Genomic DNA, 22324 nt, shown 5'->3' with positions numbered 1-22324 from the left:
AGACAAATTCCCTTTTCCCCCAAATGACCCGAACTGTTAGGGATTAGAGGTGTGAAGCTAACCAAACATTTTAGGGGCTCACTCAAGACAAACATAGAATCACAGAATCATAGAGTTGGAAGAGACCACAAGGGCCATCCAGTCCAACCCTATTCTCCATGCAGGAAATCTAAATCAAAGCATCTGAGACAGATGGCCATCCAGCCTCTGATTAAAGACCTCGAAGGAAGGGGACACCAGCACAATCTCCGAGGAAGTGTGTTCCACTGTCGAACAGCCCTTACTGTCAGGAAGTTCCTCCTAATGTTGAGGTGGAATCTCTTTTCCTGAAGCTTGCATCCATTGCTCCGGTCCTAGTCTCTGGAGCAGCAGAAAACAAGCTTACTCCCTCCTCAATATGGCATCTCTTCAAGTATTTAAACAGGGCTATCATATCACCTCTTAACCTTCTCTTCTCCAGGCTAAACATCCCCAGCTCCCTAAGTCGTTCCTCATAATAGAGCATAGTTTTATTTGGCATAAGCTTTCATGGGATGGAGCCAGTTTCATAAAATACTATCTTGGATATATGCATTGTACAACCATCCTACCAAAACCGCTATTGCAGCCAAGTATTCATGGAAACATAAAAACGGACCTTGTTTTTTAAGGACCCTTGTGAGCGAGGGGCAAAAGTAAAGAAGACACCTCAGCTAGTGGAAAAGTCCCTCTCTTACCCTCCAGCTTGATCCTGGCCTGCACCTTCTGACTGGCATCTGATGGGGCCTCCTGGGCCTTAAGAGCATCATTGTCTTGATGCTTTTTCTGTTTCTTCTCCTCTGCCTGGCTCAGGAGGAAACCTTCAGCCAGAGCCACCGCCTGGGAACTGGTCTCTGCCCCACATTCCCTGATCCAGCTTGACATCTCCATGGGAAGGACAGCCAAGAATTGCTCCAGGATCACCAGGTCCAGGATCTGAGCCTTGGTGTGTCTCTCTGGCTTCAGCCACTGATGGCAGAGAGTATGGAGTTGGTGGCAAACCTCTCGGGGCCCTTCAGCCTCCTGGCAGCGGAAGTGCCTGAAGCTTTGGCACTCAAGATATGATCTGAATGTCTTTTCATCTGGGACTCCCTCCACTGTTCTTCCCCAGAATTCCACACTTCTCCCAGCCCTGATCACATCGGTCCCTCTTTCCCCTTCAGAGCTGGATAGGTTTAGCTCTTCCATCTTCAATCTGGATTCCAAAGCAGTTTCCACCAGGGCTTAAGAACCTCTTCCTTTCTCCATCAGATTATGTCATGAAGCAATAGCTACACGATACACTGAGGAGATCAAGTCCAGGTTGACTAATAAGATCTGGAAACCATTAACACTTCCAAGAGAGGAAGATCCTTTACGATCCTTTTGTGGCTTGCTTCTGTATGGTTTCCCTGTAGAAAAGAAAGGCAAAGGTCTGGCTGTTTTAGAGTCAAATGAATGAAGCACCACTCCTGGAACTAATTGACTTCTTTTGCTTTTCCTTTCCTTTCCCTTTGCCTTCAGCCCCATTTCCCTTTTGACCATGCCTATGCAGCAATTGTGAAGCCCACAGATGTGGGGGGGGGGATCTTGGGTCCCCTCCTTGACAGGACCCCCAAAATAAAAAAAGGCCATACATAAATTACGTAGTCCTTACTGACTGAAGTTATGAGATCTCCCTGGATAGATCCTAGGGGTTACAGATATAAAGTGGGCTGCAAGAGAGCTGCGTATGGACTCCTAAAGTTGCAAAGTAAATATCACAAATATATCTACATACATACATCTCATAGTGAATTCATATTTACAGATTAAGAGCTGTGATTTGCTGTTCCAATACTCAACAGAGTATTTCCCCCATGTAGCAAGCGCATTGACTCAAGACACTTTTCAAATCATTGTTGGACAGCCAACAATGATTTTAAAATGCCTTGAGTTCGTCCTGCCTTTTGGACATTCAGAGGAGACAAACACACACCTACAGTTTATTCAGTGATCAGTATGATCCCAACTCCTATTTCAATGCCTTTTGCAAGGTACTGCCAGCCAATAATAATAATAATAATAATAATAATAATAATAATAATCCCTAAGTATGTGATTGCTCACAATTCCAGATCAATTGTGCTTTGATCCATTTTTTTAACCACCTCTGACCTGTGATTTAGGATTTGCCTCTTTAGGTGCTTTCTAGTGGTGGGCAGGATAATAAAACTTGCTAGGATATTGACAGGTTTAAATATATTAGCAGCCCTTCAGCTTTCCCTCCTCTGCTCCCAGAGATTTCCTTGCCTTTTCTCCAGGACTATTCAATCCTCCAAGTATGATCCCAACTCCTCTGTGTTTAACTCCCAATTCCTGCATAAATGGCAAATGTATATTAATAAGTAATAACAAATTGACTGTGGTAAAAGGGTGGCCAGATGAACCATTGTGGTACTTCGAATGGAAGAACATAGAATATAGTTCTTTCATTAAGATTTTTCCAAAGACTGACTTTTCCTAAATTCCTGTGAATATAAATAAGCACAGAACTGCATTTCATAATTTTATAAAAAATTAACAGCAAACCTAGGATAAACCTTTAAACTAAAGCATATATAAAACTAAGACTAGCAGAAAATAATACATAAGTTATTATCCATTACAAAACTTATAAAAAATGCACTGCAAAAGCATTACATTTACCATATATTGTTATAAAATTGTAAGTTTTTCCTTTGGAGCCGGAGACCAGGGGCCCATTCACACTCCAGAATTAGAGCACTATTGTTTCGCTTTAACTGCCATGGTTCTATGGAATCCTGGGATTTGCAGTTTTCAGAGTTCTCAGCCAGAGAGCCCTAGTGCCTCCCCCAACTACAAACCCCCAGGATCCCATAGCACTGGAAGTTATGGAAGTTAAAAGTAGTAACAAAGTGCTTTATTTGTGCAGTTTGGAAGGAGCCTAAATCTTACCAGGAGAAAGGAAGGAAGGAAGGAAGGAAGGAAGGAGGGGAGGGGAGGGGAGGGAGGGAGGGAAGGAAGGAAGGAAAGGGGTCTGGCCCTCCTTTGCCCTCCTGCCATGGCTGACCCCCATCTCCCCAAAGAGGGTTGGGGGCCAGGAAAGACGACTCACCTTATTTCCTTGCTTGGGAAGGAGAGGATTGACAGGGGATCCATAGAGATGGTCAAAGTTGGGTCAACTCCTTCCCTCTTTCCAATCTCTCTGCCCTAAAGCAAGGATCCTCCAGTTTTTCTCCAGGACAGATTCATCTGGCCATGGGAGGAGACTCATTGGGGAGACAGGCCCCTTTTCCACCCCATCTCCTTCCCCCATCTTAGTTCTTTCTGCTGCTCTTTTGGGGAACCTGAAATTGCCATAATCACATCCCCATTTCCTAGGGATTAAGCCTTTGTGCCTGGGAATGGCTTTGCATTTCAGCCTGCAATGGCTCCAGTCATCAATGCAGACTCCTGGGGGCTTAAAGGATCTTCTTCCTGTTTATTGTGTTTTTCCCTCTTTCCCTTCAGTTTTGGAACCACTGAGTCCTGGCCTTGGTCCTTGTCTTCATTTCTTGGTGAGGTTTGGCTTGACAATAGCAGATCCTCCCTGAAGAGTTGGATGGTAATCATCCAGGCCCCAAACACTTGCTTGTTGTGTGCCTTCATGGCCTTCCACCAGCTCATGGTGACCCTAAAGCCATCTTATCATGGTGTTCCCCCCCCTTTTTTTTTTTTGCCTAAATTTATTTCAAGGTTTGCGGTTTGAGGCTGAGAACGTGTGATTTGCCCTAGGTCACCCAGTGGGTTCCAGGGCTGAGCAGGAAATCAAACCCTAGTTGGACTACAACAACTCTTGAGACTAGAGACCTTTGATTCCCCATTAAGCCATGGAATCCCTGAGGCTGAGAGTGTGTGACTTGCGCAGAGTCACCCAGCGGGTTCTAGGCCTGAGCAGGACATCAAACCCTGGTTGGATTACAACTCTGGAGGCTAGAGACTTGATTTCCTGCTCATATGTAAAACCGGTATGTCCTTCTTTGATAAGCAATGAATTTAGATATGATGTTGAGCGTTACCTAATACTGACGGGGGAAATTTTTTGGCCAATACTACACTCTAGGTACCTTCTATTCACCCAGCAGGTCAACACCATTTTTTGTCAGCTTTTTTACACCATCTAAGTGAAGCGGCTTCTGGTTCCATAGTGGTGGGAGGTGATTCTAATGAAGTTTTGCACTCCTATCTTGATGAATCCAAACCTCCTAAACATACAAGTCCAACCCCATTGATGCAGATAATTAAAGAGGCAAGATTACTTGACCCTTGGAGATCTCTACAGCCTGAACAGACAGGCCAAAATAATGCTGCTTTAGATCACTTTGTAAGTATGCTGTTTAAATATTGCATAGATTCTAAAGAGGCCAGAAGCCACGACAAAGCCATGTTCCAGTCCTAAGGACTGGAGTGCAGCTTTGGTGCAGCTTCTGGCCTCTTAAGATGCATGTGTCATTCACAATGGACTCCCACCCCTTTTAAATCCAGATCAGCACTGATTAGAGAAAACACCTTGAAAATTATACACAAGTGGTACACTCCAGTGAAGCTGGCCAAAATGGTTAAAAATGTTTCCTCCAAATGTTGGCGTGGTTGTAATGATAATGGCAAATTTCTACACATTTGGCTAGACTGCCCCCAAAATAAACACATTTTGCAATTGGTAATTTAACAAATTTTACTGATTACTAACCAAGAAATTATGTAAAATTATGTCCAGAAATGCTTTTGTTATCAATATATGTAGACACAAATCCAAATTTGAAACATAAAAACCACATAATTTCCTCCTCACGGCAGCATGTGTAGAATTTGCCAGATGCTGGAAAACATGGGGTTGATAAGTCAACAGGAGACTTGAGGGCATGTACCAATTTCTGTTGTGTGGATGTTTTGATCCCGTGAAATTCACATGTTTGCACAGGAGACTTGAAAGCATCAAATATGTTGCTGCATGCTTCCAAATCAATTTCAACATAGGGTGACCCAAAGGTATGGCGTTTTCTTGGCAAGATTTGTTCAGAGGAAGCTTGCTTTTGCCTTCCTTTGGAGCTGAGAGAATGTAACTTGTTCAAAGTCACCCAGTACATTTCTATGGCCACATCCTGGTTCCCAGAGCCATAGTCCAGCTCAAGCCACTGCACCATGCCTCAGACACGAGGCTATGTGAAACCTTTATTTCTCTGTTAACCTCTACAAAAGTGTAAACGAAAATGACCAAATTTCAATGAACTTTATTAAACAAGCATGAGGTACAAGACCTTAGAACTGAAAAGGGAATAACCAGAGAGGACACCATATCATTTCAGCTGGTGAAGCACCAGCACTGACCCAAGACCACAACAAAGCTGAACCGAACAGGTTCTTCCTTAAAGTAAAAAGAACAAAAGAACAGCCTAAGAGAATTTCTGTCCATGTATATTTTTGCCCTTTGTGTGAAGAGTTTGGTGTGTCTTGAGGGTTGATCTATCACTGAAGCTCTTCCCACACTCTAGACATGTATATAATTTATGTTCCACATGAATATGCTGGTGTCTTTGGAGAACTTGTTTGCTGCTAAAACTCTTTGCACACTCCAGACATTTATAGGGTTTCTCTCCTCTGTGGTTCATTTCATGCGTAATGAGACTGCTCTTTGAGGCAATGCCTTTTCCACACTCCAGACATTTATAGGGTTTCTCTCCTCTGTGGTTCATTTCATGCGTAGTGAGACTGCTCTTTGAGATAAAGCTTTTTCCACACTCCAAGCATTTGTATGGCTTCTCCCTCATGTGGGTTTTTTGGTGTGCACTGAGGTGGTGGAACATTTTCCCACATTCCAGGCATTGGGATGGTTTCTCTTTTGTATGAACACGTTGGTGGTTTCTGAAGGATGCCTTGAGGCTAAAACTTTTCCCACATTCTTGGCATTTATACGGTTTTTCTCCTCTGTGGTTCATTTCATGCCCAATGAGAGTTCTCTTTTCAGTAAAGCCTTTACCACACTCCAGACATTTGTATGGCTTCTCTGCCATATGGGTGTCTTGGTGTCTGATGAGGTCTCTTTTCTGACTGAATATTTTCCCACATTCCAGGCATGTGTTCGATTTCTCTTCTGTGTGACTATTCTGGTGGCTTTTCAGGATTGACATGTTTCTAAATTTCTTCCCACAGTCCAGCCTTGTATAGGGTTTCTCTTCTCTATGAATATGTTGATGTCTTTTGAGGACTAATTTGTAGCTAAAACTCTTTCCACATTCTAGGCATTTGTAGTTTTTATCTCTTTTGTGGTTCTTTTGATGCCAAATGAGATTTCTTTTGTCAGCGTAGACTTTTCCACACTTCAGGCATGTGTAGGGTCTCACTCTTCTGCTGTGATTCATTTTATGTTCAACGAGAACTCTCTTTTCAGTAAATCCTTTTCCACACTGCAAGCATTTATAGGGTTTCACTCCTCTGTGATTCATTTCATGCCCAATGAGGCTGCTCTTTTCAGCAAAACCTTTCCCACACTCCAGACATTTATATGGCTTCTCTTCTCTGTGGTTCCTTTCATGCCAAATTAGATTGCTCTTTGAGGCAAAGCCTTTCCCACAATCCAGGCATTTATAGGGTTTCACTCCTCTGTGATTCATTTCATGGTCAGCGAGGGTTCTCTTTTCAGTAAATCCTTTTCCACACTGCAAGCATTTATAGGGTTTCACTCCTCTGTGATTCATTTCATGCCCAATGAGGCTGCTCTTTTCAGCAAAACCTTTCCCACACTCTAGGCATTTATATGGCTTCTCTCCTGTGTGGCTTTTTTCGTGTCTACTAAGGCCTCCTTTGTAACAGAATCTTTTCCCACATTCTAGACATACATATGGTTTCTCTTCCGCAAGTTTTTTTTCACAGCTAGTAAGGTATGTACTACATCCAAACCTTTCTCCCAATTGGTGGTATTTATATTGTCCTTTCTCGATGTCGTTTGTGATATTATCATTTGGGCCTGATGCCTGGTGAAAGCATTCCTCACCGATAAGGCACTTTAGAATCTCTCTGCTTTCATCTGTTTTTTCTTGGACTGGAATATCATAAGAGTTGGCAGGGCATTGATTCCTTCTGCTTTGTTGTACTTCCATTCTCATGCTCTGCTCCTCTCCCTCTTTATATTTAGTTGTCTTCGGCCACTGTTTCCTTGGCTCTCCCCCATTTTCACTCCTCTGTTCATCATCACCTCAAAAGAAGAGAGACAAACAGGAAGAAGGCATGAGAGAAGGGAAGGATGAAATCAATCAACTAGCATAAATGATGTGAGTGAGAAAATGAGAGATAAGGAGAGATGAGAATCTTGCTTTGAAAGTTGTTAGATGGCAACACACATCATAGCACATGCAACAGTTAGGGATGTTGTGACTAGCAATCCACAAAGATCTGACAGATAACATACTGTGCAATAAATTATACTTAGTTAATTTTTAGCTGACATTGTGGATTGTGTTGGATCAGCACCAAGGAAATTTAAAGACTTTTTAAAAATTCTGTCTTGTGCTTCCTAAATCACCTTAAGATTATAAACTGCAAACCAAAAAGACAGTACCTAATACCAAGGTGAGACTAAATGCAAATCCCCTGAAGCATTTAAGTAAAACCATGGGCAAAGCAAAAAGTGATGTAGAATAATATACTCAAAGTTGAAAGAGACCTCTAGGCCACAGAGCCTGTTAGAGAAAAAGATCTTTGGGATGGTTGATGTCTCTTGTTACCGGTGGTTCTGGACTGGTACCAATTGGAACAGATGCAGTCTTCTCAGCTACTCAATATCAAAGTAACTTCCACACAGATTTTCACTCAAATGAGGGTTTATTAACTTTGTTGCTATTTACACAATGCACAGCAAGCTACTATACATCTATTCTCTTTCAGAGTCCATGCAAGAAAAAAAACTTGAATATGACATCAGTCTTTGTTCTCTCACAAGATCAACTTTCCCACCAAGTGGACACACCTTTCTCATGAAGTCACCATACTACACAAGACCATAACAATAATACATTTTGTTTATATTATATCTCAGGCAATGTCCTTGAAGACTTGTTCTTCCAGGCCTAGGCTTTCTGGCCTGCAACAGGAACCATTTTAAACCTTAGTTAACCGTTGACACATCTGAACATTTTCAATACAAATTAGAAATATATTTTAACAGAGCCCAACCCTCTTCTGCCATGCAGGAAGACATAATCAAAGCACTCCTGACAGATGATCTCCATCACACTCAAGGGCAGCATATTCCACTGCCAAATGGCTCTGACCATCAGTAAATTCCTCCTGAAAAGCTGGAATGCCTTTTCCTGTAGTTTGAATCCATTGCTTGAAGCCATTCCAACTTTTCAACATCCTTTTTAAATTGTGGTGCCCAGAACTGGTGAGCCCCGACCAAAGCAGAATACAGTGGTACTATCACTTTCCTTGATCTAGACACTATACTCCTGTTGATGCAACCAAAAATCACATTTGCTTTCTTGGCTGCTGTATCACACTGCTGACTCATGTTCAGCTTGTAGTCTACTAAGACGCCTAGATCCCTTCACATGAACTGTTGTCTAGCTAGGCGTCTCCCATCCTGTATCTGTGCATTTCATTTTTTCTGCCAAAGTGTAGTACCTTGTATTTCCCCCTGTTGAAACTGGAAATAATTGTAAAGAGTTGCAAACCATTCTTAAAATAGACCATTTATCCTGTTAACCCTTACTTTAACAGAATTGCTGGGCAGCTAAGTACTACTCTGCTCTCCAGAGAGTTAGGATAGGGTAGAAATCACAGCAAGGAAGAATAGCCATAGGGCATTGCAGTGACACTGTCAGCTCCAACCTTGGGACAGAAGGAACAGCAACTGTACTATTAAAAATGAATAACGCCTGAGTGGGAAACAGGAAAGAATGGAGCAATTTTGATCAGGAGATTTGGGAGAGTGGGGAGAGGCAGCTCTGTTGCTGTATTTTTCATCAAGTTCTAGATTCTGTGTCTTGGCTCTTGCCAGGCCCTTCTCCTGGTTTCAATTATTTGTTGTTATTGTTAACTGCCTTTGACACTAACTCACAGAATCTGTGGATGAGACATCTCCAAGACTCCCATGTCCTCCACTGTTCTGTTTAGGCCCTAAATTCATACCCGTGACCTCCCCTAATAGATTTCAATAATGCAAGTCATTTATTGTTTAGGGTGAAGATAAGAGAGGAACAGTTATTGAGACTGCTGGCTTCAAAAGCCCTAATCATAAACTATCCTACTGGATCTACTTTTGAGTAAGTGGGTGTCTCCTCACCCTGGTCAAAACTGGACACAATTCTGGACAGAGGGGATTCATGGCCCTGAACTATACAGTCTACCCTCCATATACGTGGGCTTGCCATACGCAGACTTAAGCATATGCGGAAAGGAAGCCCGCGGGGGGGGGTGCGTTGGCAGAGGAGGAGGAGAGAGAAGGAGGAGGAGGAGGCAGATCAGAAAAGAGGATGAGAAAGAGGAGGAAGGAAAAGGAGGACGAGTGGCAGGGCAATGGAGGGGGGTAAGAGGAGGAGGAGAAAGTGGAGACTGTGGGGCAGAGAAGGAGAAGACAGAAGGAAAAGGAGAAAGAAGAGCAGAGAAGAGGAGGAGGAGGAGGGAGGAAAAGGAGGACGAGCAGCGGCAGAGCAATGGAGGGGGGGAAGAGGAAGAGGAGGAAGGCGGAGAATGTGAGGGAAGAGGAGGAGAAGGATGAAAAAGTGCCATTGTCCTCAATGTGGTGTGGCCACACGCCCGCGCCACCATTGAGTTGTATAGGACTTGAGCCTACGCTGGTTTTGGTATCCATGGGGTGGGTGGGGGTGGTCTGGAACGGATCCCCCATGTATATCGAAGGCCTACTGTACATACAGCATAACTCTAAAAAGAGGTGGCAATACTAAACATATTTATTAACCAAGAGGCAGAGGGATCCTTACTGAAAGAAGCCACCAGCTCATAATTCTCTTCCATAACCTCTCTTTGCAGAGTCCGTTGATCCAGATCCAGCAGGGCCCACTCCTCCTCGCTGAAGCCGACAGCAACATCCTCATACGTCACCTGAAAGAAGATAATAAAGACAATAGTTCTGACAGTAATGTTTCTTGCTAAACAGAAACTAATATACACCCAAGTTGATCCAATTAAAGCTTGAATACAGGAGTCAAAGAGATGATCTGGGCCTTCTGGAGTAGCGTTCCCAGCCTTTCTGAGCAGAATTCTTTTTAAAAAAATATTCAAAATGAAAAGCACAGTTGTTGCTATTGTTATTTATATCCTATCTTTTCCCAACTGGGGACTCAAAGCAGCTGGCAACAGATTTTAAAATCCTAGTTAAAATATTAAAAAAAAAAGACATTTAAAAAGTGATTAAGGTCCAAAACACACTGCAGAAATAATCCAGTTTGAGACTGCTTTAACTGCCCTGGCTCAATGCTAGGGAATTCTGGGAACTATAAGTTTGTGAGACATTTAGCCTTCTCTGTCAGAGAGGTCTGATTCCATAATAAACTACAGTTCCCAGGATTCCCTACCAGTGACCGCACGGTGGACGCCCTAGCCCCACCCCTGCGGTTCCATTTTGGCGCACAGGCACAGCGGTCTACACAGTGCAGCACTGAAGGGACGTCATAAAGCCATGCTGCCATGGCTATGGCACCAAAAAGGAGCTGCTTTCTGCGGTACCTTTTTGCAGTCTCCATCAGCTGGATCGGGGCTGCAGCCCCGATCCGGCCACTAAAGAGATGGCTGCAGCCACCCATTTGTACAGCCCCCAAGTAAGTAAATAAAGAAAAGCTTCCAGGCCAATTGAAGTGGCAATCGACCTCTTATTAGGAGACTTGGGCAGAACCAGAAAAGAAGAAGGGGAAAAAGGTTTTGAGTCCAAGTGAAGTGGAGTGAACAGTTCCACCATGAGCTCCAGTTCCTTTCTATTTCCAACTTTTTACCTGATCCTGTTCCATGGGAGCTATTTTTACATCTTCATAAAGAGATGAGCTACTACAGCTTCCCAGCATCCTCAATCCATCTCCTGTGAAATGCCAAAGAGAGAAAAGGAAGGGAAGCTTCATTTCTTTGATTTGTTTTTCAGCTTTCATTTTTAGGTCTCAATGTGGCTTACAATTTAAACAGGCCAAAAAGGCACTGTAAAGGATGTGCAAGGGAAGGGACAGAAAGAACATCAAAACGTTGGAAAGTGAGACACAGGCATGGTGGTTTGCAAGTCCCACCAGAAAATGGCAGAGGATGGGTCCCAATACCTCTGGCGTGTGGCGCATGTGCTTTGCTACTACACCACAACGCCTCCTGCAAATGGGCCAGTATACTGACCCAAGAACATGCCACAATCAATATTTTAGCCTCCATAAATCTTTATATGCATCCATACTATCCTTTCAGTTGTCTGCCTCTGACTGACTATTGTGATTTTCTGCCATCAAGTCATCTTCAACTGATGGCAACTCTATGAAAGTGAGACCTCCAAGAGACCATGTTATATTAATAACCCTGCTCAGATTGAAATCCATCCATGTACTGTATCTTGTAGTCATCCTCTTCTAATGCCTTCCAATTTATAGAGAATTAGCGTTATCTCCAAGGAGTTATGTCATCTCATGTAATCTACTCAAAGTATGTACTGCCTAAAAAACACAACCAAAAATAATATACCCTCAGTTTAGTCATTTTGACTTCTAGTGAGAGTTCTTGATCGCTTAGAACTCTCTTCCACCACCATTATTTCATATAAATTGATCTTTATTTCAATTACCACAAGGCCCAAACCAAAGACTATACTCAGGTTTTTGAACCCAACAATCCATTACTTCACAATAAAGAAATTAATGGGGTCACTATAAGTTGGCAGTGACTTGAAAGCACATACACACACCCTTCAGACCAACCACTTTAGATCGTTGTGTATTTTTTGCTCACCTTACTATTGATGCAGGAAAGAGTAAACTCCCTTTTACCCCACAGAAGGAGCCAAACTGTTAGGGATTAGATGTGTTAGTTTCTTGCAGATAACCAAACATTTTAGGGGCTCACTCAAGACAAAAAGGTTCTATCTGACATAAGCTTTCATTGGATGGAACCAGTTTCATAAAATACCATCTTGGATATATGCATCCTTCAACCATTCTAACAAAAACAGCAGTGCAGCCACATATGAATGGGAATGTAACGGTAGACCATATACTTTGAGGGCACTTGTGAGCAAGGGACAAAAGTCAAGAAAACATCTCACCTGGTGGAGGGATCCCTATGTTACCATCTGGACTGATCAACCTGGTCAGCATCCTTGGACTGGTGTCAGGGGATTCTAAACCTATTGAATAAAACAACAATCACTATTACAAGCATTCAGGGGACCATACATGCAGACAACATTATTTTAGGAATATTCAAGGCCAAGCTAAAAATGTATAATGAATCCTTACCCAGTGAAGCAGTCCCATCACTATCCTCCACCTTGATCCATTTGAACAGCAACCTATGACTGGTGTCTGATGGGACCTCTTGGGCCTTAAGAATAACACTGTCCTGCTGCTCTTCCTCTTTTTTCTCTGCCTCCTGGCTCAGGAGGAAACCTTCAGCCAGGGCCACCGCCTGGGAACTGGTCTCTGCCCCACATTCCCTGACCCAGGCTGCCATCTCTGGGGGAAGGATGGCCAGGAACTGCTCAAGGATTACCAGGTCCAGCATCTCAGCCTTGGTGTGTCTCTCTGGCTTCAGCCACTGGCGACAGAGTGTGTGGAGTCTGTGGCAAACCTCCCGGGGACCCTCAGCCTCCTGGTAGCAGAACTGCCAGAAACTTTGGGAATTGGGATATGGCTTCAACATCTTTTCACTTGGGACACCCTCCACTGTTCTTTCCCAGAATTCCATACTTCTCCCAGCCCTGATCATATTGGCCATTCTTTCTCCTTCAGGTCTGGGTGCATTTAGCTCCTCCATGTTCAGTTTGGGCTCTAACACAGTTTCCACCAGGGCTGAAGAACCTCTTTCTTTCTCCATCAGATTATTTCATGAGGCAACGGCTACACGATACACCAAGGAGATCTGAAAATCATTAACATTCCCAAGAGAGGAAAATCCTTTACGATCCTTTTTTGGCTTGGTCTGTATGGTTTCCCTGTAGGAAAGAAAAGCAAAGGCCTGGCTGTTTTAGAGTCAACTGAATGGAAGCACCATCCTGGAAGTGACTTCTTTTCCTATTCCCTACCATTCTCCTTCTGCCCACTTCCCTTTTTGAGCTGCATATACAATTGTGAAGCCATAGATTGGAGAAAAAATATTGGCTTGTGTTTAGGACCCCCAAAATATAATCTAGATGTTTACAAAATCACATAATCCTTACTGAACAAAGATATGAGATCTCATAGAATCACAGAATCATAGAGTTGGAAGAGACTGCAAGGGCCATCCAGTCCAACCCCATTCACCCTGCAGGAAATCCTAATCAAAGCATCCCCGACAGATGGCCATCCAGCCCCTGTTTAAAGATCTCTAAGGAAGGAGACTGCACTACACTCCAAGGGAGTTTTTTCCACTGTCGAAAACATCTGTCACAAATGCTTGTCATAGTGATTGTTGTTTTATTCAGCAATCCATTGTCCGCAAAAAACAAAAACAAAAAACCCAACAACAACAACCCAAAAAACAAACAAACTGAAAAACAGGTTTGAAAGACGCAAATGGGAATGGGGTACAAAAATAGCCCACGCCAAAATGCATAGAAGTGACTGGTGTCACTGTGACATCTAATCACCTAAGCGCTTGATTGACAGCTCAAAAAAGAAAAAAGGTTCAAGACGAGTAGGGAACAAAAAAGTCAGTGTTAAAATGCAACGGAGAAATACCATTGGGAATGAGAACAGGGGTCAAGAAAAACCGACTCAGTTTGCTCTCTTTTGCAAAGGGAACAATGGATGAGATTCGAATGTGACTCAGGAAGTCGATCCGAGCCAGACTCTCAGCAAGATTCGTCGCTTTATCGCCCAGTGGGAATGACCCCTAGTCTCTAGAGCAACAGAAAAAAAGCTTGCTCCATCACATTACACTCTTTCAAATGCTTAAACAGGGCTAATATACAGCATGCCCGCGCCATACGCGGGCGCACCATACGCGGCCTTGAGCATACGCGCTCAAGCCGCGGAGCGCGCGCGGGGCGGAAGGGGCGGGGCGTCCCATTCAATTTAATGGGCGTGTGCGCCCGTTGCACCCCGCGTGCTCCCGCACCGCTGCACACGAGCCCCATTGTTTCCAATGGGGCTCGAGCATAGGCGGAATTCACCTTACGCGGCGGGATCCGGAACGGATCCCCCGCTTAAGGCAAGGACGGACTGTATCATCTCTTAACTGCCTCTTCTCCAGGCTAAACATCCCCAGCTCCCTAAGCCGTTCTTCATAGGACATGGTTTCCAGACCCTTCATCATTTTGGTGGCCCTCCTCTGGACATGCTCCAGTTTCTCCACATCCTTTTTCAATTGTGGTGCCCAGAACTAGACACAATTCTCCCTGGAACAGTATTTACCTAGGATTGGATTCTTTTGAAAGCGGGAATCAGGAGAGCCTAATTTGTATCATATTTGGAAGCATTTTGAGACCCATTGTGGCTTAGTGGTTAGAGTGCTAGGCTGGGATTTGGGAGCTCCAGAGTCCATTTGCAGTGAAACTCATTTGGTCCGCTTTGGCGAACTGATCTGTCTCAGCCTGAGAGACCAGGGCAGTTGCAGATATAAAGTGGGGAGCAGGAGAGCCACTGATGTTGCAACATAAATACAGTGGGCCCATCTTATCTGCTGGGGTTTGATTCTAGGACCACCACCGTCCCAACTGTGGATACCAAAACCCATCAATGCTCAAATCCCATTAAATACAATGGCATCGTGAAATGGTGTCCCTTATAAGATGGCCAAAACAAAGTTTGCTAATTGGAATTTATACTTTTTGAAATATTTTCAAGCCATGGATGCTTGCAGGCATGGATAAAGAATGTGGGTATTGAGGACTGACTGTATCACAAAAAAGTTTTGTAGGGGCTATATGGTGCATCCCCAGAAGCCCCGCACCTTACTCTGACCAGTACCCCACACTGCTTGCTTTCTCCTTCTTGGCCACCTGGCATCTTGCGCACACTTTCCCATTCAACTTTGCAGGTCCCAAGTTGCCCCCAAAGCCACAAAGGGGACCCTCTGGGAGGCTACTCCGGTCCCCACACATTGTCTAGTCAAAAATAAAAAAAGTAATTCGCTCTCCCCAACCTATGTTATTTTTTTTCAGGGGAAAGGGAATAAAACTTTCCTAAATTCCTATGAAAGTAAATATGTAAGAAACTGCATTTCATAATCGTATAAAAAGGGTTTAAACTGCAAACATAGGATAAACCTTAAAACTAAAGCATATATATAATTAACTCTAGCAGAAAATAATGCATACATTAAATTAAGTTAGCCCCTATTAGCAAGCTTTTAAAAATTGCACTGCAAAACCATTACATTTACCATATATTGTTATAAAATTGTAAGTTTTTCTTTTGGGGCCAGAGACCAGGGGCCCATTCACACTCCAGAATTAGAGCACTATTGTTTCGCTTTAACTGCCATGGTTCTATGGAATCCTGGGATTTGCAGTTTTCAGAGTTCTCAGCCAGAAAGTTCTAGTGCTTCTCCCAACTACAAATCCCCAGGATCCCATAGGAAGGGACCACAGTGCTATAATTCAGTAGGGCCAATCAATAGAATACCACTGGGAAAGTCCCACTCTCTCAGCCTCAGAGAAAGGCAATGACAAACCTTCTCAATTGGACTGCTGCCCATGGCAGAAATGAAGCAATTAGACACCGCTTTAACTTCCATGGTTCAATGCTTTGGAATCATCATCATCATGACTATCATTTGTATGCCACCTTTCTTCCAGAAGGGATCCAAGGTGGCTGACAGGCCAAATAAATAAATAAATAAATAAATAAATAAATAAATAAATAAATAAATAAATACATTACTTGGAAATCTAAATGGGTAAAAACAATAAAATATTTCAAATGCATTTAGATCTCTCAATTTAAAACAAGAAAGTGAAAAACACTGAAGGATTACACTGTTACACTACCAAAGTAGACCAGCATGAAGTCATAAAAGAAGACAATGAAAAACCAATAACTCAAAAAGCTCTATAATCAAACGCATGATCAACATCAACGTTATATGTATAAGATATGAGGTGCAATTTCAAATACTTTTGAAGTACTAACACCAATGACAGATTATTCTTAAAAGCTTAAAACCCTTATTCAAATAGCATATTTGAAATATGCAATAAGTACATTCTGATTAATTAAAAAAACTAAAGATAAAAAACCCAAAAACCATTACAATAAAAACATAAAACATTTAAAATAATCTATATCCTGGGATTTCTAGGGTTTTTTCCTAGCTATTCATCATCATCATAATTTTATTTCTATCCCACTTTTTGTTAAAACAATTAAATCAGCTTACAACATTTAAAATACAACAATATAAACAAGATATCCCCCTTAAAAAAGAATTAAACAGCCTTCCCTGTCACAACAAACTACAAATCCCAAGATTCCATTGCATTCAGCCATGGAATTGAAAAGCAGTACCAAACTTCTTTATTTGTGCAGGGTGGGGGGGAAAGCCTAAATCCTGCCAGGAAACCCTTGCCTGCCCCTACACTGCAGAAAAGATGCGGTTTAACACCGCTTTAACTGCCATGACTCAATGATGTGGAAATCTGGGATTTGTAGTTTTGTGACTACAAAACAAAGGGCCCTAGTACCCCAACAAGCTACAAATGGGATCCCCTAGGATGGAGCCCTGGCAGTTGAAGGAGTGTCTGGGTGCATCTTAAAGAAAGACAAAGAGCCCTCCTTCCGACCACCATCTTGAGGGGGAGAGAGGCCTGGCCTGGAAGACAAAGAGCCCTCCTCCAACCACCATCTTGAGGGGGAGAGAGGCCTTGCAATTTTTTGTATTGTATTGCAATTTTACTGTACACCGCTATGATCATTGCAGAATAGCGATCTATAAATAAAAATTATTATTATTATTATTATTATTATCTTTTCTGCAGTGCAGATGCAGCCCAGATAACGAGTTTCCCTTGTTTTCCCCATAAGTTGAAGGTACCAGACCAGCAAGGAAGGAAGGGATGTGAAGCCACCTGAGATGTCAGAGGGCAGAAGAGGACCTCTCCCTTGTGGCTGGGATGGAGGATCCTTGGGCCCTCCAGATTGTTTTAGCCTCCAAATGCCACCTGGTCTACCTGTGGAAAAGGATCCTGGGAGTTGTGCTACAAAACCCTGCCCTATGGACCCTGGGGGGACCTTGAGCTTGACCAGTGTTTTCACTAGCATCTTCTTAAAAACATCTAGGGGTAGCTGTGTTGGCCATATAGGAAACCCAAGAACATCCAAACAATGATGCCTTTATGGGTCCGACCAAAATGCACAATTACATGTTGCAAGCTTTTGAAGTCACACTGGCTTCTTCATCAGGCAAAGAGAACAAAGAAATAGAAGATGTTAGTCCTAGGCCTGCATTTTCTGTTTCTGGTCTTAGCCCTCCCTACTATCTGAACTAAGACCAGAAACAGAAAATGCAGACCTATGACTGACATCTTCAATTTCTTTCTCCTCTTTGCCTGATGGAGAAGCCCGTGTGACTTTGAAAGCTTGCAACATGTAATTGTGCATTTTGGTTGGCCCAATAAAGGTATCACTGTTCGGATGTTCTTGGATTCACCTATTCTTAACAGTCATATTTAGTTCCTTTCTAACTTGTATGTGGGTGTTTTAGCTGTACCTTTTAAATCTTTATGGAGAAAGTTCTCGCGCCACCTTTGAGACTCACTGAAAGAAAGAAGTTGGCAGCAGGAGCTTGCCTAGACTTCAGACTGCTTCCCAGTTGCATCTGAGGAAGTACACTGAAATCTACGAAAGCACCTGCTGCCAACTTCTTTCTCTCAATACATAAGTTTCAAAGATGCTGCAAGATCTCTTTACAGACTCTTGACAAACATGAGGAAGACCCTCATGACAGCGAGAGCAGAGAGTGGTGGGTTCTCCTGCTATGGAGGCCTTTAAGCAGAGGCTGGATGGCCATCTGTCAAAGGGGATGCTTTGAAGGGGGATGGACTGGGGGCCCTTGGGGTAAACAAGTCTAGTTCCAACTCTAGGATTCTATGATTGTACAGACTAGACATGTTTGAATTTTGAATTTCACCACTTATAAATTATTCTACATCGCTGTGAATCCTATTTGGTCGAATATAAATCCAACCATGAAATACACTAAACTTCAAATCAAATCCTTTCCTCTTTGCCTAGAAGCACCCTTGCCTTTTCTTCCTTGCTCCTGGCTGGACCAGGATGGATGGATGGGGGTCTGGCCCTCCTTTGCCCTCCTGCTATGGCTGACCCCCATCTCCCCAAAGAGGGCTGGGGGCAGAAAGGAAGACTCACCTCATTTCCCTGGTTGGGGATTGAGAGGGGACCCACAGGGATGACCAAAGTTGGGCCAACTCTTACCCTCTTTCCAATCTCTCTGCCCCAAAGCAGAGATCCACCTGGCTTCCTCCAGATCAGATGCACCTGGCCATGGGAGGAGACTTTCATTGGGAAGACAGGCCCCATTTCCACCTCATCTTCTTCAACCCTTCTAGCTCTTTCTGCTACTCTTTTAGGAAATCTCTAGCCACCATCTAATGGCAAACCTCCTCTTGAACAAATCTTGCCAAGAACACCCCCATGATAGGTGTGCTTTAGTGCTGGCATAAATCTGAAAGGCTTGAATGCGCACAACAACAGCAAAAGCTGCCATCATCATATCCCTATTTCCTAGGGATTAAGCCTTTGTGCCTCTCCTTGGGAATTGCTTTGCACCTCAATGCACAAAGGCTCCTGCCATCAGCTCCTGCCTGGGGGCTTGAAGGATCTTCCTCCTTAGGTTTTTTTTTTTTTTTTTTTTTTTTGGGGGGGGGGGAGACCGAGCTATGTCCCTGTGTTCGAGAAGAGTTAAAATTGCCAAATAGTCCAAAAAAACCCACAAAAAACTATGGATGCCAGCCATGAAAGCCTTTGACTTCAGATCTTCCTCCTTTTTGTTGCTTCTTCCTTCCCTTCAGTTTTGGCCAGGGGTAGGCAACCTGCGGCCCGCGGGCCGGATGCGGCCCGGCAAGGCCTTGGGACCGGCCCCAGCCCAGTCCTGCCGCCGATTGCCGCCGGGGCCTTTGGGGGACAATTGTCTATAGAAGCCTCAGAAACATGCATTTATATTAACATTTTTTTTTAAATCAGCAAATTTTTTTGCGTGTCCTCCATTTTTTTTTAAAAAGTGTCTTCCATTTGAAAATTTTGTCCTACATTTGTCCTGGTTTATTTATATATTTAATTTAAAAAAAAATAAATTTAATGATTTATTTTTTGGCTTCGGCCCCCCAGTTGTCTGAGGGACAGCAACCCGGCCCCCGGCTCAAAAAGGTTGCCTACCCCTGGTTTTGGCCTTGGTTGTTGTCTTCATTTCTTGGTAAGGTTTGGCTTGGCACATCAGATCCTCCCTGAAAAGGAGAAGGTGAATCCACACCGCTAAACATTTACAGAATTCAAATATTGCTGACTGATTTAAGGGTGATTTAGTCCAGGCCTGGGTTTCACTACAGATTAATGAAATGGAACAGCCATCAATAAAGCATCTACTTTAAGATCTTTCTGCATGGCAGGGGGTTGGACTTGATGACCCTTGGGATCTCTTACAAGTACGACTCTATGGTTCTATGACTCTAAACCAGTGTTTTCCACACTTTAGTCCTCCAGATGTTTTGGACCTCAGCTCCCAAAAGCCCCAGACAGCTTGGTCAATGGTTTGGAATTCTGGGAGCTGAAGTTCAAAACACCTGGAGGACCAAAGTTTGGGAAACACTGCTCTAAACAATGCAATTTGCAGCAAGCACCTGATCTCCCAAATAAGCTGGAGTTCACACACAGCCCTTTTCTCTTGCCTTGAGCAGATCCCACCAACCCAGAGAATCTGGATCCTCATCACCTACCTTTTTTGTCCATAATCACAAAAAGTCAACATGGGTTTCAGAGAAACAAGTCATACCAAACTAATCTGATCTCTCTCTCTCTCTCTCTCTCTCTCTCTCTCTCTCTCTTTTTTTATAAAATTACGAACTTGGTAGATGAAGGGAATGCTGTGGATATAGTATATCTTGATTTCAGCAAGGCCTTTGACAAAGTTCCCCATGATATTCTTGCAAACAAGCTTGTAAAAGGTGGGCTAGACAAGGCAACTGTTAAGTGGATTTGTAATTGGTTGACTGGCTGAACCCAAAAGGTGCTCAACAATGGCTCCTTTTCATCCTGGAGAGAAGTGACCAGTGGGGTCCCACAGGGCTCTGTCCTGGGCCCAGTGCTATTCAACATCTTTATCAATGACTTGGAGGACAAAATTGGGGGCATACTTATCAAATTTGCAGATGACACCAAATTAGGGGGAGTAGCTAATACCCCAGACGACAGGATCAAAATTCAAGATGACCTGAATAGACTAGAAAGCTGGGCCAAAGCTAACAAAATGAAATTCAACACAGAGAAATGTAAGGTACTGCACTTAGGGCGGAAAAATGAAATGCACATATATAGGATGGGGGACACCTGGCTGAATGAAACTACGTGTGAAGGGGATCTGGGAGTCCAAGTAGACCACAAGTTGAACATGAGTCAACAGTGCGATGCAGCAGCTAAAAAGGCCAATGCGATTTTAGGCTGCATCAATAGAGTAATAGTGCCACTATATGCTGCTTTGGTCAGGCCCCACCTGGAATATTGTTTCCAGTTCTGGGCACTACAGTTCAAAAAGGATGTTGAGAAACTGGAGTGTGTCCAAAGGAGGATGACCAAAATGGTGAAGGGTCTGGAAACCATGTCCTATGAGGAACACCTTAGAGAGGTGGGGATGTTTAGCCTGGAGAAGAGAAGGTTAAGAGGTGATATGATAGCCCTGTTTAAATATTTGAAGGGATGTCATATTTTGAGGAAGGAGCAAGCTTGTTTTCTGCTGCTCCAGAGACTAGGACCCAGAGCAATGGATGCAAACTGCTGGAAAAGAGATTCCACCTCAACATTAGGAAGAACTTCCTGACAGGAAGGGCTGTTCAATAGTGGAACACACTCAGAGAGTGATGGAGTCTCCCTCCTTGGAAGTCTTTAAACAGAGGCTGGATGGCCATCTGTCAGGAATGCTTTGATTAAGAGTTCCTGCATGGCAGGGGGTTGGACTGCATGGTCCTTGCAGTCTCTTCCAACTCTAGGATTCTATGATTCTATGCTCCCTTCAAGTGTGAAGGAATCCCCTTCTTTGCAAGTTTTGCATGACAAAGGGTTTGGACTGGATGGCCATTGTGGTTTCTCCCTACTTTGTGAATCTACGATTCTATGATATCAGGTCATCTCTGACTTATGGTGACCCTAAAGCAAACCTATCACTGGCTCTTCTTGGCAGGTTTCATAAGAGGGGATTTACCATTGCCATCCTCTGAGGCTGAGAGAGTGTGACTTGTCCAGGGTGATCCTGTGGGTTTGGAATATGCTGCGTTGGAGTGTGGTCTTTGGAGGTCTTTAAACAGATGCTTTTATTGTGAGTTCTGCATGGCAAGAGGTTGGACTGGATGGCCCTTCTGGTTTCTTCATTCATATTTTAACAGAATAGCTTTCCTCCCCCTGCCTCAGTCAGGGGCACCTTGCTTTTCTCCCGCCAGGACAGAAAATGTTTGGGAAACGGAGGTGGGATCATGGCCTCCCAAGTCTCATGCCCATCCTTGAACAACTCTTATGACACCTCTGCGGGACACCATTTGAGGATCACTGGCCTAAAACTTGGGTGTCCCTGCTTAGCTTCCAAGAGCACAGAGGGTCTGGTGCCTTTATGGTATTTAGGCTCCTACATGCAAGCTATGAGACTACTGTAGTTATTATAAAATAAGCTCTGAGGATAGGGGGGGAAAGGAAAGAATTTCAAATCAATTATACAAACATGGGATTTCCTAGAAGCAAAAAAATTAAAAAAAAGGAAAAAAGGGGGAACAGCACCAAATCTTGGCAGTAAATCACTTTTAAAAGAGCTAGAAAAAGGCATTAAGTTACTGAGGTTACAAAGAGATGGGAAAATGGAAGAGGGCTGACTGAGGTATTGCTAGGAGGCTTCCAAAGGGAATGAGATGAGAGAAGGAAAACAGGATGCAACACAGACTGTCAAAAAA

The 22324-nt window shown here is 43.4% G+C and overlaps 1 protein-coding gene across 1 annotated transcript; it reads right to left on the bottom strand.

Moving 5' to 3' along the window:
* Positions 1 to 5432: 5432 nt before the first annotated feature.
* Positions 5433 to 13053, bottom strand: LOC149320522 (uncharacterized). The gene is made up of 4 exons (XM_089499849.1): positions 12477 to 13053; positions 10986 to 11068; positions 9978 to 10098; positions 5433 to 7231 (listed from the first exon to the last, which is right to left on the bottom strand). The coding sequence occupies exons 1-4, from the start codon at positions 13051 to 13053 to the stop codon at positions 5433 to 5435; spliced, it is 2580 nt and encodes an 859-aa protein (XP_089355975.1).
* Positions 13054 to 22324: the final 9271 nt, after the last annotated feature.

This window comes from Sceloporus occidentalis, unplaced genomic scaffold (genome assembly GCF_023333645.1).
Source record: "Sceloporus occidentalis isolate IW3139 unplaced genomic scaffold, rSceOcc1.0.p SCAF_1, whole genome shotgun sequence".
Lineage (NCBI taxonomy): Eukaryota > Metazoa > Chordata > Lepidosauria > Squamata > Phrynosomatidae > Sceloporus > Sceloporus occidentalis.
The sequence above is the reverse complement of the archived record's forward strand: the minus strand, read 5'-3'. Positions and strand labels throughout refer to the sequence as shown.